The sequence below is a fragment of the Sceloporus occidentalis genome, unplaced genomic scaffold (assembly GCF_023333645.1).
Source record: "Sceloporus occidentalis isolate IW3139 unplaced genomic scaffold, rSceOcc1.0.p SCAF_107, whole genome shotgun sequence".
NCBI lineage: Eukaryota > Metazoa > Chordata > Lepidosauria > Squamata > Phrynosomatidae > Sceloporus > Sceloporus occidentalis.
In genome coordinates, this window is record NW_028317087.1 from 2971054 (window position 1) to 2990623 (window position 19570).

Here is a 19570-nt window from a genome sequence, read left to right on the forward strand (position 1 = left end):
TAGGGGCCTGGAGCTGCAGCTTCATCAGCCCCTAAATCAACCCGGCCCTGCTGCGGGCCCGGTCGCAGTTGCTGCTTGCTCCGGCAACAAGGTAAGTAGGGTGAGGGAGGGGGGTGCAGTGAGAAGGGGCAGAGGGGGGTTAGATAGTGAGAGGGGGTACATATTGAGAAGTGGGGAAGGGGGTACATAGTGAAAAGGGGGTACATAGTGAGAAGGGGCAGATAAGATGGGGAGAGGGGGTAGTGTGAATGCATATGAGAATGAATGAATAAATGTGTGGATGAATTGTGTGAATGCGTATGACAATTAATGAATTCATGTGTGGATGAATTGCTTGAATGATTTGTGAGACTGCATTAATGAATGTGTTAATGATTTGTGTGAATGAGTAAATGCAAAGATGGTACATGAAGGGTGGGCTTTAACAATAAATAAATAAAAATGGGCTGCTGAGGCTTAAATGCCCGGGACTATTTTTTGTCCCAGTCCGGGCCTGTAGATATATATATATATATATATATGTGCAGGTATGTATGTGTGTATATGCATGCATTGTAGTCTTCATGTGTGAGATCACCTTTTTCTGCACAATATACCATAGAAATAAGGCATTTTATAGATAATTTCATACTAATAAAATGATCATGTGTAATATAGGGGTCTAATACATCACAGACACAATTCCCTGCATTTTAACGTCAATGGAATGGCCAAAAATGCTTTGCAATACAGTTTTCCTATTTTTGTTTTTTTTTACTCTGCTGTAATAAAACAGCCGAGATTTCCACCCAGCTGGCCCAGCAGTAAATGTTCTGCATCCGGCGTACAAAAGGTCATGCACAATGCACTATATTTTACTATGATTTCGAAAATGCCAGAAAATTGCATGTTTTATGGCAAACAAATCTCAATAAAAAGGCATGGCCTTCGGATCTGGTTGCGCTGTTGTTTTTTTTTTTTGTAAATTGTGATATTGTGAAGCCAAATAAGTAAGGATCAGACTAAATACCTCATATAGGATGACAACATATTATATTACATTTATATATTATATTACATTAATATATTATATTACATTTATATATATTACATTACATTTATATATTGTATTACTCTAGCCAGGAAAACCCTAAAACGGAGAAAAAAATCTGTTAACATAAAACCAGAGGGCACCCAACCAGATCCTAGATGTTCAAGACCCTTTGCTGTCATCCAAAATTTTAGGGCCCCACTACCCCACCCCATGTTCCCATTGGGGCCACCAGGCTCTAAAGCTCACCATGTGACCACTAGACCACAAATTTTAGAACGGGGGCCACCTGGGCCTCAAAACCCACAAGGGCTCAGAGACAGATAGCAAGGGCCAATAAGGGGGCTCATGACAGATCAGTATAGCTGGGTCCTCCTGCTTGGTTGGGCCCCATACATTTTACAGGTTGTAACCCCAAGATGGCAGCCCTGTCTAAACCAGGGTTGTTAGAGTGGCGTTTTAGCTCCATAAGCAGCCTAGTGTCGCAATCCCTCAGTCTTGCTTTCAGACATGTTTTCTAGATAATCCATTTTAAAAGAAATACTAGCGGGTCTGTCCATCACACAGGCCAGACTGGCCATCTTGTATACTCAGCGGCAGATCAGGTGCCGGCCGCACGTTTCATAAGAGAAAACCATAATGTGCAGCCTGTCAGATCCAGCCGTAGGCCGCATGCACGTCATTTGCCATGGGCGCCTCATCATTCCCAGTCTAGCCCTGACGGTCATTTAATTTTGCATTAAAGAAAAATACGCCATTAGGCTGTGTTGCCATTCAAAACACACACGTATTGTGTACATCAGCATACTTCCGGGTGTTCTATTGGGAAGGAAAACCATGGTGTTAAAGCTCTACAGAGTTTACAAAAAAAAAAAGGATATAGCCATATTAGCCCAAATAAAATTGGAGTCCATAACAGTTGATATCTTTTATCGGAACACAGAGTGAAGGACAGGTTGGTGTTGGGTAAATGTAAGGATGCTAGCGCCCTCTAGTGGAGGAATGGTAAATTACACAGTGAGTCCTTTCTTACAGATATAAGGTCTAAAACACAGAAGATATTTTAACTCTTCTCAAAAATCATACAATACGGCAGCCCCCACCAGGGGCGTACCTAGATTATTTGGCACCCGGGACGGATCCTTTATGTGGCACCCCCACACAAACAAAAGAAATAATGCTGGCGTGAATATTTAATTCACAAATATCTGTATGTCAACTGGAAAAAATAGAAATCTCAAAAAATTAATTAACTCAAATAAATTAAGTTTAAATGAATAACATTTACTGAACAGATATGGTACAGCATAATTCCCACCACAATACACTGAACCAGACATTGACGGTAGTGCAGCATAACCCCTATTATTTTACACTAAGCCAGAAATTGATATTGCCCCTCAAACAGCCTGTCTGTTCCAACCCTTCCCATTTAGCAGCCTGTCTGTGCCACCTTTGCCCCTGAAACAGCCGGTCTGTGCCAACCCTGCCCTTTTAGCAACCTGCCTGTGCCATTTCTACCCCTAAACACTAACTTACTAACTTCATTCACTCACCCCCTTACCTGGCTTGCTGATTTCCCTGGTCTGGGGGCCAGCCGTGCAGACGTCAATGCGGCCACCAGCTTACTGCTGTGGCTCCCGTGCACTGTATGAGGAAACTCTTTTCCCACCCAGGTTCCTTCTCCCCCTACGCGGGAAGAGAGTTTTCTCATACAGTGCACGGGAGCCACAGCAGTAAGCTGCGGGACAGCATTAGGCAGTCGTCAGTACCTCTCCGTTGGGGTACGCTACTGGCCCCCACATAAAGTACAACAGAAAATAAGGCAAGTAGCTCTCATATTAGATATTAAGAAAGGATTAGGGACTAGTTCACGTAAAAGTAGCTTTGAGGCTAATCGGGAATATGCCGGTGTAAAAAAATAGCAAATGTTTCTCTGTCTTAGATAGCTTTATGTGATATGTTTTACCTGATATGGATTAATTGTCACACATTATACCATTGTTCAGTTGTTGCCAGAAACATCCAATATTATTATTCTTCTTATTGTTATCTTTTATTTATATAGCGCCAACAATTTATGTAGCGCTTAATACAATACATATATTCAAGGGGTCTGACAAGACGAGAATTGCTCGCAAGCTTACAATAATAAGCACCGTATAGGAAAAATCCATGTTTTCTATTGACTGCACATAGTATGTAATCAGTGCTGTCCGCTGGGGGTTTGCCCATCACTTAGAATCACAGGCTACGGCCAATCTCCTTTACATCTATGATCTAATGCAATAGCATATGGGGTAGTGCAAAAGCATGTTAGGAGACATACCTGATCCCGAGGCTTTCACACCAACAGCCTTTTATTTAACACCTGTACTTGCCAGTGCCAAACTAGGCACATGCCTAGGAGCCCTCCATGGTAAGGTGGTCAGTGATATTTACTGGTTAATTCAGATGGTGGTGGCAAAATGTGACCCCACAGTACTTGTATGGCAGCCCCCATCACATGTGAAAAGTGGAGTTGTGCACAGGAGTTAGTATGTGAATGTGTTTACTTTGTTGGGGCAAAAGCCTTGTTGCTAGTGGGGGCTGCAGGGGTCTTATGGGTGGCTTATTGTTTAATTTAGTCTCAACTTCCAAAATCTTATACTTCCCAAAATCAGTGGTGGGCCGACCTAATGTAACCCTTAATACTAGGCCGCCATCTCTGGGAGTGCTCAGCGTGGTCACGCAGCGTCACATTACATGGTCACACAGCAGTAGAGAAGTAACTGAGCAGAAGCAAACCTAAGCGGATATATACGATGGCATATCTGGGTCACATTTGTACTAATCTCTCCCATCCATCCTCATTTGGGGCCCTGTAAATTATTCGTGGCTCTAAACAACTGCTTACATCGATGATGAAATGAGTCATAAGAGGGCAAATTTTGACATCATATTACACCTTTTTTTTAATGGGATATGGTGATCTAATATTGGGTCGCGGAAAAGTCTGCTTCCCATAACCTGAAAAAAAAATAATCTGTTTTCTAAAGCTGCCTGTGTGCATACGGACAGGCAGCCATCTCAGTGTGGCGGCAGATGGAAACGATGCAGACAGTTTTGTTAATGGAACACACATTCCAGGATTATAGAACAACATCCATCATCTCTCATCTAAATTAAATCTTGGGCTACTCGTTTTACAGGCCTAGCCAAAAGTGTGTTGAGAATATGGCTCTTGAATATCAAATCCTTAATGGTTCTTTTGCTGAGGAAGCCAAAACTAGTAATCACCTGTTTGGGATTTCAATTTAGCTTTTACATTAAAAGCTAAAACATGTGTAATATTAAAGTTAGGTATTTGTCATTAATTTAATGCAAGCTGTCACCACGATGTGTTCTGCAAGAGGGACACTCAGTGGAAACCTAACCAAATGCCCTGCGTAAGCATTTCTGTACAGAAAATCAGTTAATTCAGCCGCTGCTAGACACGGAAGGCAGAATAAACAATGGTGTAATAGTTTAGAAATTCATACAATCCCAAGCCATGACTGCAGAATTAGTTAGACATAGCCATGGGTTAGTAGCTATGACAAAAAACCCTAAAGAGGAAGGAACCGCTACATTCCTGATTTCCCCCAACTTTACCTATAATGATGACCTGAGCAAACCCAGTTGTTGAGCCCAAATTTACAGTTACAGTTGTGCATTTCATGCATTTGCACAGATGTTTGTGTTATCATGTAAAATCTTATTGTTTTAAAGGGTTGATCACAAATCCAAGCAGACACACTCATTCACTAGATGTTGATGTTACAGAGGCATGCATTTATAAATATATGTACGTGTATACAGGCTTGGACCAGATATATTGGGCAAATGCCTGATGAGTCTGTGCCTATTTTTCTCTTCCTAAAAGCATGGAAATCACTTAACCTCATGCCAATCAACATAGAGACTGGGCTTTGGTGAGACAGGGTCAACACCCAAAGGAACCCAGCTCCATCTGCACAGACATCAGTGTTTTTGTTTTCTTCAGTATATCGGCTGTTTTTTAACTTGAAAACGCAGCGAGAATTGCAAGAGATCAGGCCTGCCAAGGCCCACCAAGACTGGACCCAATTACCTGGGGAGGTCCCGGTAACGTGAGCCACAAATTCCACGTCATCTGGGGAAGCCTGTAATACTCTGAATAGTGCTAACATGCACCCATTGTTCTAGTATTCTGCTTCTTAACACTGACTTGTCTACTCGTTCTTTAATCAAAAGGTGCTATTTGGGTATCTCAACTACATCTTTTGGACTACACCTTGGTGATTTCTCACTGTCCCTGAGGATTTCATTCTTGTAGAACCTCTATGTCAGCGGGCAGCACCCTGCTCCTGGGCTCCAGACTACTTTGGGAGTGAAGTGTTCCTGATAACAATAGTAAATATAAACAGGAGCACTTATTTTCCGGCTCAGATTGTCACAAAGAAAGTGCCAAGTGTGGCACCATTGTCTGGACCCGCACCAACAAATGTATTGCAGGATGAATAAAACAAAATAAATAGGTCGTCACATGGGTTTTGTCCAATATTTTATTTCTTTATAAACAAACATTTACTATAAAAGCTGTTGCATCAAGAACATTAGTCTACTTTCCAGAGGCATTTTAGAATAAATACAATTGACATGTTCGTGTGGGACGTTAGAACAGCACAGAAAAGGAGCATGTTTTAAAACTTGCATAACCTTGCAACGGAAACCCAACATCTTTGGGCTCTTCTATCCGTGCATCCGAAAGCCATAATTCATCAGACCGGGGAGAGCTGGGGTTCTGCGAGCACCGAGTACGACGGAAACAGAGTAAGGCTTTCCAACATGTGGCCCGTTTAAACAAATGTATCCATCGATTATTCTGTGTCCGAACACCTGTCACACCAGCATGCGTGTTGGATAGATTTCAAAAACTACGAAGGTTTAACCCTTCCAGTGCTTTGGAGGGGGGGGGCTGTAAAAGTTATCACACCAAAACACAGCTGTGTAGGCCCTTATGTAGAAAGTCGCACTTCAGCCCTGATCCATACAGCTAGCAATTAAACTTCCTGAAGCATTCAGAAAATGCACCTGAACGGAGCTGGAAACTCCGCCAGCACGACAGGATTTGCACCAAATTGGTTAAAGTATCTCGAGCAGCCCCTCTAAACAATTACATGATTATCAATGATAGTGGGTACTGCCGCCCCATTCACACATCCACCAAACTGACAATCATTGAAATATAGGTTTATAAAAAGTGTTCTAGGTGCTGGTGACTAGTTTATACTATAGAAATGCTGGTTATCTACCGACATGTTACTCAATAACCCTAGCTGGCTTCGTTTATGCAGATACCATTATCAAAACCCATCGAACAACGGCAGATGGGCCAGCAAAATAAAGGTTACTACGTGTTTGTCTTACAAATGGTTCTGACATCAAACAGAAAAGAAAAAAAAATCAACTTGTAAAAAGAAATTAGCATTTTAGTTTTTTCTTTTCTCACGTTAAGCATGTTTTGTGCAGCGCATGAGTAACATTATTGGTTTTGTAGACACCTTGCATGAACCTAATAGAAAAAAAAACAGCCTTTTCAACCCGTTGGTATCTGATGTGATGTAATAAGCTGAAAATCATACCCTCTTGTTTCTCTTCTTTAAGGCACTGCTCGTCTGTTGCGAGAATTAGTGTTGGAGGTGAATAGAACCAAAAGAGGGAATTTCTAGCTATTGCAAGTACATGCAAGGAGCATCAAACTAGTGCTCAAATAAATAGATTCTAGCTTAAAGAGACATCAAATATTATTGCTTATACAACAGCAAAATATATATATTTTGTTTCTTTACAAACACACAGGAAAAAAAAAACACTGACGGATTACAAATTCAGTTACATATAAATGAGTCAATTGTTATTAGAACGGCTTCTTATCACGAGACAGGATACTATTTTAGATGTTTTATATCTTAAAATCACATGGAAGCTGCTGCTGTGTTACATGGAACAAAAAAGCTCTCACAGGGTTAAATGTCACCATTGGGAGTTTGGCGTCCCACTAAATTAAGATAAAAAAAAACCCAAAGGAAAATAAGAGACCCAAGTCTCAGACAAGAGTTGATTTTTTTGTATTAATGAGTATATCTGATCATATTTTGAAAATTAAGCAACATCAGTATATTTCCGGTGCAATATTGTGTTTATTACTTTATTCTAGAACAAACTGCTTATTAGAAACCAAAGCCAGACACGGGGGTATTATTTGCTCACCACTCTGCTATCGTATGTGTGCGCATGTTTATATATAAACATATTACATACTTATATATAAACAGGCACAGTTATAGCGCCATTGTTAGATAAGAAATATCTGCTCACAGTGAGCCCGAGATCCAGGTGAACACAAGTGTAACATCTGCCAGCAAACCAAACACCAAAACTGTAAATACTTGATCCTCTCCAAAATAGCAGAACAATACTAATAAATGCAGAATTAAGCTCCATTTTGCACCCATGGAAAATGCTGTAAATAGTAAGGTAATATTTCGTGGCTATATTATGGATAAATGCTGCAGGGCAGAGCATTCAGGCAAAGTATATGCAGCGGACACACGTTGGATCCGCTGCCAACAGGTTGCCGGCTGAGCTCTTTTATAAAATATATGCAGGTGCCGACCGCATGGGGCACAGTAAGACTTGTCTGTGTAGATATTCCATAAACAACCCGATTTAAACGTGTTCTAAACTCCGGTCACCAACGATCACATAGCAATCTACACCTTTATCCATGTACCGCTCCCCTGTGCTTTACATTTCCAGCCAAACTGTCAGATAGCTGTGTGTATTACACAGTATTTTCATATTCTTTCTATTTCAGCTTATACATTTTCACTACAATGTTAGGGGGTTCAAAACCTTTACCCCCACAAAACGTATGCCAGGAGCATAGTTAACGTCGCCTGTCGTGGTATTTCACATGCTGTTAGGTCTCCAGGCGTTTGAGATTTTGTTACCACATCACAAGTGTAGCTTGTGCGTAGGATGTAGCCCTATGCATATGAGCACAATGTATCGCACCATTATGAATTGTTACAGAGGCACATCAGAATGTGTATTTTGTATACAAATGTGCACAGCGTCAGGGTAGATCACTCGCTCAAAACCGCCAACAAGAGGTGTTCGAAAACCAGGACCCGTCTACCCCCCACCCGTTGGCAGACAAACCACTCTGTCGGCTCTGAAAAGGTCTGATCCACCATATAATAAAGTCTGCAATTGTAAAGCAAAATGTGCAATACAACAACAAGCATCACACGACGTGTTCCACCGTAACATGAGATGACTGCCAGTCTCTGAAGGTTCAGGCGATTGTCTGGAGTCCATCTGTACACAAGCGTGAAATCCGCATTATTTTCATATAAAAAAATTATCTTCATGGTAGAAAAGAGGGATCACAAAGGTGTAGGGTGTCCAGCCGCTGGGGAGAAAGAACACAAAGTAAAAAAAAAATCAAAAAAAAAAAATCATTTAAAACAAATATTTTTACTTAATGGTTAATTGTACAAGTAATTAATTTCCACTCCAGCCCTAGCATTGGCAAGTAAAATGTTATAGTGGACCATAAAGTATTTCAATTGGAATATAATCTCATGTACACACTTTATATTTATATTTTATCTGGGAACATGCAGGAACAAGCAAGAAAAAGTAGAACAATAGAACGTCACTTTTAATAAATAAAGTTAAAATCCCTAAATCACAATATAAAAAATGCCCTAGTCGTAAATCGTACTGGAGGTTCAGGGAGGAGGAAACACCGATGGAATATACTAGCCCACAAAAGTATAACTAACTAGTCTACGGAGCAAGTAAATCCTCTTCCCCTAGAGCTCCAATCAAAGATTCAAAGCATTCTGTAGTCTTTAGGGTTTCTGTGTTTCCCTCGTGATTGGTATCATCCATGTTATCCAAGTCTACGTTCCATATCTTTAAAACCATACTATTTGGGAAAACAATACAATGGAAAAGCTGCTCATGCTTCGCTAATGTTTAATAATAATTGCCTTGTTCCTTTTAAACAGTCCTAGGTTACAGCACGGATTTCTATTATTAAAACCATAACACACACAACACATGAGACATGCATGTTCTCTTACTTCTGGACTTCACGTAACAATCGTTGCAGTTTAATAACCCGTTGCGGATTCTGACATCTGTTCCTGTGGTCGCATCACCAAGCTGACCTTTACAAATTCCACACTACCAAGAAAGAAGTACAGCGTCAATACAGCGTCAGTGTAAGAAATCATTTTTATACCTTTATTTTGTTCTGCACATTTTAGGCCTGAATGCAAATTGAGTGGTGGGAACATATGTTATCAATGATGTGACGTAGCTTAGAGGGTCTTCTGTGGAATGCCGGTGTATCATATGACTGTTCCAATAGGATTCCTTAACGTATACCCTAACCAAATGTAAAAGGGTATAAATAGGCATGATTACAAGGACAAGGTCTCTTTCTACGCTCTTTCACCTTCATCTCACCAAGAATATTGAGCCTACAGTCCGTCCACCAATACTGTATGTATTGATACTTTGTTACAATTTGGTCAGTGGAGAAGTTTAGATATTCAAGAAAGAATATTCTAACAGTCGGCATTCATAATGCATAAGTTCAGATGTATATTTAAGTCAAGGTTTATCATCATAGGATTGGCTCAATTAAAAATACAGAGACTCTTTACAAGTTTTTCCAACCAACTTCACACAGATATTAAAAGAGTAAAAGCTGAACTGGAGCTGTAGAGAGCGTACCTTGAAGCACTGAATGTGAAAGTAAAGACTGAGCGTTTCAATGATCATGGCTGCTCCTTTGCCTAAAGGATGCTTACATGTGGAGCACAGCTTCTTCCCACTAACTGACCTGGAAGAAGAAGAGGCATGACTGGGAGAACCACTACCAGGCCTACTCAAACCCAGTGTATATGGCAAACGTGGCTACTCGGGCCCACAGGAGTTTTTCTTACGCTTCCCACATGTCTTGGAATGCCAAATGACATTTTTAATTATGTTAGAATTTTACAAGGGTCAAGCACCATGATAATTAGAAGGAATCCTCCAAAACTGCTCAGTTCTAAAAGGGATCATAGGGATCTTAAGTTAACAAAAAATGCTTTAATATGTGGACTTTCAAAAGTAAACCTACACTGGGGTAAATATAACTCCCGCCATTTATTTAGGATGGCGGTTAAATAATGCTGGCATTCTTGAAGTTAAGCCTCTGGTTGACCTTCTGTACCTGTTGGGCGATTGGCATTGCGAGGGGCTCACTGCTCCTTTCATGTTCTCCTGGCCATCACTTCTGTTTTCAGAAAGAATATCCAATGTTAAATGCAAGAAATGAAAAACAGACATAGGCATAAGAAAGTAATGGGATAAAAGCAGGGGTTTCGAGGATAAATATACATTTTTTGAGCCATAGTTTCATGTCTGTAGAGAGAATTGATGTATGGACGTAATTGTCCTAAAATATTGCTAAGGAGTTTCATATACGTTAATCTCCAGGGTTCTGGGAGAATAATATTTTCAAAGTTCATGATTTCTATATATTTTAGGTTCTCTGCTCATGTTTAAGCAATGATCACACCTTCAATACAATACCAGGTACAAAAACTACAGCCAATCAATAGAGCTAGGAAGGCCACTCGTGTGTCATTTATGATGATCTTTGTGCAATAAGGACTGGGAAGTTCCCATCCTGCTTCCAGGCACATTCAGGCTAATGGAGATAATGTGGGTTTCATGACACCATCTCCGGTACCCTGACTGCCTATGCATACACATTTAATAGTAGTCGGCACTGGTGATGGTCTGTCTGACACCTACCCTCGTGTCACAGGAGATGCGCTCCCAGACCTGAAGTTGCTTAACAAATCCACATTCACAGGCAAATGGTTTTCCAATGTTTCCACTTGTTGATCTATTTATTGACATAAACACAGAAGAAAACACCTTTATGTGTGTCATACCGGTGAACTGCACATTTCTAAACATTTATATACCGTACTAATTACAGCTTATGATTCTAATATACACTTAAAAATCCAACAACTAGTTTTACATACATTTTCTGTTCCACGCGATGAAGTATGTGTTTCCAAAGATATGATAAAGTTTAGTAATAACAAAAGCCAAATATATATAAATATAGAAATGTATGGACACTATGATAAAACCCAGTTAAGGTACATTGATGCTTTTAAACAAAAACATATAATCATCTCACTACAGAAACGTAAAAAAAAAGTGACCAACACAAAAAACAAGGTACGCCATTATTTTTGACTCCTTATCCTTATTACGTAGGCTCCCTCTTTTGCATATGCCTGCTCTTTTGAAAGCAGTATAACAGGTTTAGTGTATACGTGTATAAACTGAGGCTTCCCATACTTGGGACACAATCTCACTTACCTAGCTGCAAGTTAAGCCTTGTAGGAGTGTTTGAGTTTCTTCCAGAAAAATGGTTTTCTGCGTCACTTTCTTTATTCATTGCAGTCACAGCCTGTTCTTTCTCTAGTCTGCTGAGACACAGCATGAAAAGACAAAAACTCTGTGTAGTCATATAGTATTCCTCTTTATATGATACATGGACGCATTCCAATCAGAATGAGGCGTACCGTTACATTTTCCAGACAATACATTGCGTCGGTGCCGAGGATAGCTTTATAGAGCTATGAGTTTACCAAAACCTCACATTCTACAAATCAAATTTGGTTGAAGGATTCCACAAACATTTTTTACTTGGATTTTTTTCTTTAAATCAGCTGTTTTTTGATGAACTTATTTAACAGTATATTTATTACAGTTTTCTTATAATGGTCATGTAGTCATCTCACCTAAGAGATTTTCTGCTTCACTACAATATTTCTTAACCCTAGGAGATTTTATTGGTAGCAGCCAAGTCTCATTAAGCTTTCATTTGGATGCTCTGTAAAAGATTATATTCTTTCAACCACGCAATGACCACGCTGCCTGTACTGCCTATTTACAATATCAGAACTCTACTGGGTTACTATGTTGGTGCAATAAAATATATGAACGTCAACTAAAGACTTGATTAAAGGTTTCACTGATACTTACTTGTTTGTTCCATTTATCTGTGTTTCTTCTGCTTTATAATGCACTCCATCCTGATCACACAGAATTGTTTGGGTTTTATGTTCTCCTGTCTCTGTGTCACTCTTCAAACATGCATGAGACTCTCCCAATAACTAAATTGCAAGCAGGAACATATATTATTCTGAGTATAAACCACAAAGCTGCTGACCATAACAATTAAGACGGACTGAACACGTTTGTAGCGCACATAGCCCCCCCCCCAACTTACACGTGTCCATTATGGGCCAGAGAACAGATCTACAGGAGGATAAATGGTAGCCAGTGGAGAACATACCTTCCCAGCATTCTTTTCCTGATAAGCCGAATCATGTGCAAGGACTCCCAAACTCCCATTCCTTTCGGAGACACTGTGACGGACACTGGAAACAGGCGACACAGTCAGTGGCACCACGGTGTCCTCAATTATCTTCCTCTCCTAGAAAACAAGCAGCATGGTTGGTACTTATCTTTATAACAGATTTTACTAGCCCCAAAAGACCAGTTCCCCAGCCTAATATACTCTGCGATACCTCCTCGTAATATTTCCGTTCCTCCTCTTCCACCTCTTTCTGAGCCTTCTCCCATTCTTCTTTCAGCTTCTCCTGTTCTTTTTGATACTTCTCCTGTTGCACAAGTGAAGGGAGATATTGCAAACCATTATGTATAAAGTCACCCAAAACAGAGTACAAAGAGGCAGCTTCACAAATGATGCGATGACAGGGATCTGGCAGCGCGAGAAAATCTGGAACATACTAAAACATTTAGTAATTTTCTGCAACGCAAGCGTGTTATTCAGGTTAGGTATTGTGATATTTATTTATATGTGGGGGTTTTTTTTGCAAGAAAACCAAATAAACAAATGTTTAGGGAACGTTAAAAGCAAGAACTTCACTGAATTCATTAAGACAAAAGTCTGTCAAAAATCTGTTGCTGGGGTGTAGCAACCAGAATAGGGTGGGCTAATGCTCTAAACCCCCTCATTATGAGCACACCAGTCCATGATTCATTTTGAAAGTCCAGTACAAGACTTGCCTGCAAGAGATGCAGGAGATGGACGTTTAAACTCCATCAAACCACAGAACGAGGGAGGCTATCGGGGGAGAGGAAGGTCGATTGTGCTCCCACAACAAGGAGAGGACCTGACAGAAGATCTCAGTCAAGGGAGACATTATGTGCCTGGCCCTGTGTGCCGTCTGGGGGGATTTTTCCAATGCCTGTCAGAGACAGAATAAAGTATTGTGGAGAATCTAACTCTCTGATATCATAAATGTATAAATAGTCCTGGTGACAAATTTGTATACATGGTCTTATTAAAACCACCAGAGGAATGTTCCTGCTGGTTGGATTATTTGAATGCTATGGTGATTAGACCACTTTTAAACTTTGCACCAGAGCATCTCCTAATAATTCACTATTTGTCTTGGGGGCGCTATCAATGAGGCCAGCCAAATAAAGAGACAGGGTTTGAATTGCAATACAGCATGTTGTATTTCTATATGAAATAGCATGAAGCAGGTAACAATGAACCATTGCCCCAATTAACACGGCCTCTTGCAGCTGACACACAGCTTCGTAAACCCATAGCTTCGATCAATGCTAAGCTCCAACTAGACATTATTTTGTGAACAGGTACCTTCTAATAATTCTAAATCATGGAAGAGAATCTCTACGCTACCTGGAGCACCCTCTCCTGCTCCTGCTGCCACCTTTCTTGACGTCTTCTTTCTTCTTCTGGATCCCAAGAGCCAAACTGACTCAGAGAGTTCAGAGTGAGTGTAACTGCCTACCAAGGAATACGTAGAAAATGTGATTTAGGCCAACATTAATTAAACCTGAGATTTGGAATTATTAGTAAACAGCAATTCTAGTGCAAATTTCGAAATGTATTGCAGTCATCACAGAAACCACTGGTGATTGTTCCATATTTATCATTTGGCTGCAGAATAGATATAGATGTTGCCCAGGGTTGGAATTTGTATGACATCACAGCAGTCTTTGGTCAGAGTAGATACACAGGCTTTCGGGACCTCAGGGATCTCTTCAGGTGGAATCATCAGAAGTGACCACCAAAGTCATGATAGCTTATGTAACCTTACAATTTATTCCTGGGCTATTACTGCTACATCGATTTTTTTTTTATTAACATGTAAATATATGCTATCCAGATATCTGTCCTGGCAGACATATAGGGTTGACCTGAAAGTAACGCATGCTGGTCACTTTACCCTTTTATACCCATTATATCTCACACAGCTCCCTTCAACCTAGTATGAGCCCTGTCATATGTTACAAACCCTGTCAAAAATTTATTATCACTATGCAACAGTGTTAATGGTGCACTTTCAGGGAGATAATGAATGCTGAAACAAAAGGATCCCGCTTTGGATGTATGAACCCCCCAAAAATCATGGGAGCAGGGCTCTGTACAGGTGCTTGAGATGCTGGCCCTCGCTGCTAGCATGTCTCAGCAGAGTGCATGAACATGCAAGAGATCCTGAGGATACATGCATGCGTACACACATACAGTGCCTTGCAAAAGTATTCAACCCCTTGGCATTTTTCCCATTTTGTTGCTTTTCAACCTGGAATTAAAATTGATTTTTATTTGGATTTCATGTAATGGACATACACAAAATACTCCAAATGGCTGAAGCGAAATTAAGAAAAAAATGGAAAGTGTTGCGTGCATATGTATTCCCCCCTTTGCTATGAAGCCCCTAAATAAGATCTGGTGCAACCAATTACCTTCAGAAGTCACCGTTGTGGAGAAGTACAGGGTTGGGTTATAAAAAAATATCCGGAACTTTGAACATCTCATGGAGCACCATTAAATCCATTATTAAGAAATGGAAATAATATGGCACCACCTTAAACCTGCCAAGAGAGGGCCGCCCAGCAACTCAGCTGTGAGTGGCACAAACCCAACAAATCTCATCACCCCAAGAACACCATCCCCTATTGGTCAAGGTTGAAGGAATGATGGATGGCGCCAAATACAGGGGAATCTTTGAGAAAAACCTGTTTTAGTCTTTCAGGGATTTGCGACTGGGACGGAGGTTCACCTTCCAGCAGGACAACGACCCTAAGCATACTGCTAAAGCTACACTCGAGTGGTTTAAGGGAAAACAGTTAAATATCTTGGAATGGCCTAGTCAAAGCCCAGACCTCAATCCAATTGGTGTGACAAAGATTGCTGTACACCAGCAGAACCCATCCAACTTGAAGGAGCTGGAGCAGTTTTGCCAGTGGCTACATGTGCCAAGCTTATAGAGATATACCCCAAGAGACTTGCAGCTGTAAAAGGTGGCTCTACATTTTGCCTTATTTCTTATTTGTTTTACAATAAAAAATATTTTGCCTATATAAAATCCTCAACAAATCCATTTTAATTCCAGGTCGTAACGCAGCAAAGTAGGGGGTGAATACTTTTGCAAAGCACAGTATGTATCCGTGCAGGTATATCTACAGTGGGGCAAAAAAGTATTTCATCAGCCACCAATTGTGCAAGTTCTCCCACTTACAAAGATCAGGGAGGCCTGTAATTTTCACCATAGGTACACTTCAACTATGAGAGACAGAATGGGGGGAAAGAATACAGGAAATCACATTGTAGGATTTCTAATGAATTCATTGGTAAATTCCTAGGTAAAATAAGTGTTTGGTCACCTACAAACAAGCAAGATATCTGGCTCTCACAGACCTGTAACATCTTCTTTAAGAGTCTCCTCTGTCCTCCAGTCGTTACCTGTATTAATGGCACCTGTTTGAACTTGTTATCCGTATAAAAGACACCTGTACACAACCTCAAACAGTCACACTCCAAACCCCACTATGGCCAAGACCAAAGAGCTGTCGAAGGACACCAGAAACAAAATTGTAGACCTGCACCAGGCTGGGAAGACTGAATCTGCAATAGGAAAGCAGCTTGGTGTGAAGAAATCAACTGTGGGAGCAATTATTCGAAAATGGAAGACATACAGGACCACCGATAATCTCCCCCGATCTGGGGCTCCACGGAAGATCTCACCCTGTGGTGTCAAAATGATCACAAGAAGGGTGAGCAAAGATCCCAGAACCACACAGGGGGACCTAGTGAATGACCTGCAGAGAGCTGGGACCAAAGTAACAAAGGCTACCATCAGTAACACACTACACCGCCAGGGACTCAAATCATGCAGTGCCAGATGTGACCCTCTGCTTAAGCCAGTACATGTCCGGGCCCGTCTGAAGTTTGCTAGAGAGCATTTGGATGATCCAGAAGAGGATTGGGCGAATGTCATATGGTCAGATAAAACCAAGGTAGAACTTTTTGGTAGAAACTCAACTCTTCGTGTTTGGAGGAGAAAGAATGCTGAGCTGCATCCAAAGAACACCATACTTACGGTGAAGCATGGGGTGGAAACATCATGCTTTGGGGCTTTTTCTGCAAAGGGACCAGGACGACTGATCCGTGTAAAGGAAAGAATGAATGGGGCCATGTATTGTGAGATTTTGAGTGAAAACCTCCTTCCATCAGCAAGGGCATTGAAGATGAAACGTGGGTGGGTCTTTCAGCATGACAATGATCCCAAACACTCCGCCCGGGCAACGAAGGAGTGGCTTCGTAAGAAGCATTTCAAGGTCCTGGAGTGTCCTAGCCAGTCTCCAGATCTCAACCCCATGGAAAACCTTTGGAGGGAGTCCGTGTTGTCCAGCGACAGCCCGAAAACATCACTGCTCTAGAGGAGATCTGCATGGAGGAATGGTCCAAAATACCAGCAACAGTGTCTGAAAACCTTGTGAAGACTTACAGAAAACGTTTGACTTCTGTCATTGTCAACAAAGGGTATATAACAAAGTATTGATATGAACTTTTGTTATTGACCAAATACTTATTTTCCACCATAATTTGCAAATAAATTCTTTTAAAAATCAGACAATGTGATTTATGGACTTTGTTGATTCTGTCTCTCATAGTTGAAGTGTACCTATGGTGAAAATTACAGGCCTCTCTCATCTTTGTAAGTGGGAGAACTTGCACAATTGGTGGCTGACTAAATACTTTTTTGCCCCACTGTATGTTTACATGCAGGGGTGTCTGTGTAAGAATGTATGTTTTCCCGAGGTGGGAGTTTGGCGAGCTGTCGGTATTATTTCCACAGACACTGGCAAAGATCGTGGGGCGACTCTCACACAAGACAGAGAATAGAGCAAAGAGGGGAGCTTGTGTTTCCCCACATTCTGGCATCGTCCATCTCCTGTCTTTTCTGGTAAAAAATCTGGGGTGGAATCTGTGCTCCCTGTCCCTCTGTTTCCTAATAGCTACAGGTCATAGGGTATGGACCGTGAGATGGCAGGGTTCCATATTGGTAGATTCTAATAAACCTGCAATCATTCATATACATGAAATGTATAAAGTGAAATGAATTAAGCCTGGAAGCTCTAGTCTGAGCCGTCATTTATGTGATACAGTCGTGGCTACTTACTGGAGAATTCTTGTTACATTCACCTTCATCTGTTGGGAAAGAAGCGATGAACACATGTTATTACTTATTATTACATCCAACCAACTTACATATCACATTTCTGTACTAAGAAATGGCAGTAGAGATTTTCATTGCCTGGCGGAGTGCAAATAGTGATAATGTACAACTAGAATAAATTTGTACATGATACCAATGATGACAGTTTGAAAATAAACTATGTATAAATATTCTACTGCATTCTCAGTTACTTTTAAAGGGCAAAAACTCAGTTTTGACCCAGAGCAAAATGTCAACTTGATCAGAAAAAAACTGATCTGTGCAAAAAAAATCTATTAATACATCTTGAAGAAAATTATTTGAATAGATGGAATAAGATGAACGATAATAGCCACCTACAAACACAAAAAGCAGTAAAAGCAACCCAACGGCCTCTCTCATACAGCAATGCGGAATATGTTACAATTCTGTAATATAACCTTAATACATTAAGGTTATTGAAAGAAACCATCAAGCAAACCAAAGTTGGCCAAACTTTGCCGGTAGCAAGTCACAGACACTGCCGCTGCCTACCTCCCAGCGTTTCGTATGACCAAACAGGGACACTTAAAAGCGTGTGGTCAGGGCTGCATAGAGACTTTTTTATAATATAAAAAACATAAACATATTTCTGTTGTGTTCACATACAATTAGCTATATATAAGTCCATAGAAACCTTAAAAACATCACTACTCAATGGACTGGTTAAAAGGTAGATTACTGATCGCCTTTACCGGTCAGTACATTAATACCTAGGATGGCGGGGCTGAGTCAATCTTCATACTTCCATTCGGTGCTAAGCTTCCTTTAAAAGTGGATCGCCGGGATATGACCTCATGATCCAGTAGAAAGAACAGCGATGTAGAGCGGCAGGTATGTTGCGCTGCCCTGGGTTAGGCGTGGGGCAGCGCTGAAGGTAAATATGCCACCGGAGAACATTAAAGTCGTAGTTCCACCTACTTTAGATGCTAGACTGTTTCTTTCTTAATCACAATAAATGATTTCACAAAGATCAGGACAGATAATACCCAAGTACACAATATGTCAGACAGCTTTAAAACGTGTTGACAACACAGCTGCTAAGGCAGTTAAGTTTCATGTAAGTTCTGGCACAATCCGATTAAATGGAACCAACACTTTTTTTTTTTTGTTGTACTCCAAGTGAACAGAAGCTTTGAAACGCCATTTTATCTCTCCCTACCCTCTGTGAATGGCAAAGAGTAAGGCTATTCAAGGAACTTCTGCTTCCTCACAGAGCACTCAGGGACCACAACCGGTATCCCAGCCAGTAATCATGGTTTATACTAATTTACTTCTAAATAACGGTTTACGGTGAACAGGATCACAGAACATCCCACGTTGCTTAAATTACTACGTTGACAAGACTGGTCCCTTCTTTGAAATGAAAATCTTAGTACTTAAGTTTGTTTAGTTGTTTTGCTTATTAAAGGTGGTGGCTCATTGGGAGGATTCGATGAGCGTCGTACTGCTGCTAGTTACTGTGAAATGCATTAAACCGGAAACGTCACAAACCTGCCCCTAAGTACCTTTTCTGTTAACTCTATAAACCCAGTGACATTCAAGGTGAACACAGACATGTAATAGTATAATGAGAGTCACACGGGTGATACACAGTGAGCCCCAGGCCAGCTACCAAACACCGTGCTCACAAAAAGGGGAAACGGAGTGCAGTTAACCGAGTCTTCGGTTACCTGACTGGCAAAAAAACTTGGAGCGGCGCCAGGCATTCCGCGTCTTAAGCGTAATACTTAGTTGGACACATTTTGACGATTCTGAGATTGAAGGCAAAGATTATAAGTCAAATATAAAACTGCATATAATTGGATTTCACATAAAGAGGCACACAAAATATATATTT

General features: G+C 40.7%; 1 protein-coding gene across 1 annotated transcript in view; it reads right to left on the minus strand.

The window, feature by feature from the left end:
- Positions 1-8484: 8484 nt before the first annotated feature.
- The window catches only part of LOC149283271 (LIM and calponin homology domains-containing protein 1-like), an 81870-nt gene continuing 70784 nt past the window's right edge, over positions 8485-19570 (minus strand). Inside the window, exons 22-29 of the mRNA XM_089497802.1 lie at positions 13866-13973; positions 12721-12813; positions 12486-12626; positions 12173-12303; positions 10919-11012; positions 9848-10030; positions 9190-9292; positions 8485-8510 (exon numbers count right to left, since the gene is read on the minus strand). Coding sequence (XP_089353928.1) covers positions 8485-8510; positions 9190-9292; positions 9848-10030; positions 10919-11012; positions 12173-12303; positions 12486-12626; positions 12721-12813; positions 13866-13973 — 879 coding nt within the window. The remainder of the gene's footprint in view (positions 8511-9189; positions 9293-9847; positions 10031-10918; positions 11013-12172; positions 12304-12485; positions 12627-12720; positions 12814-13865; positions 13974-19570) is intronic.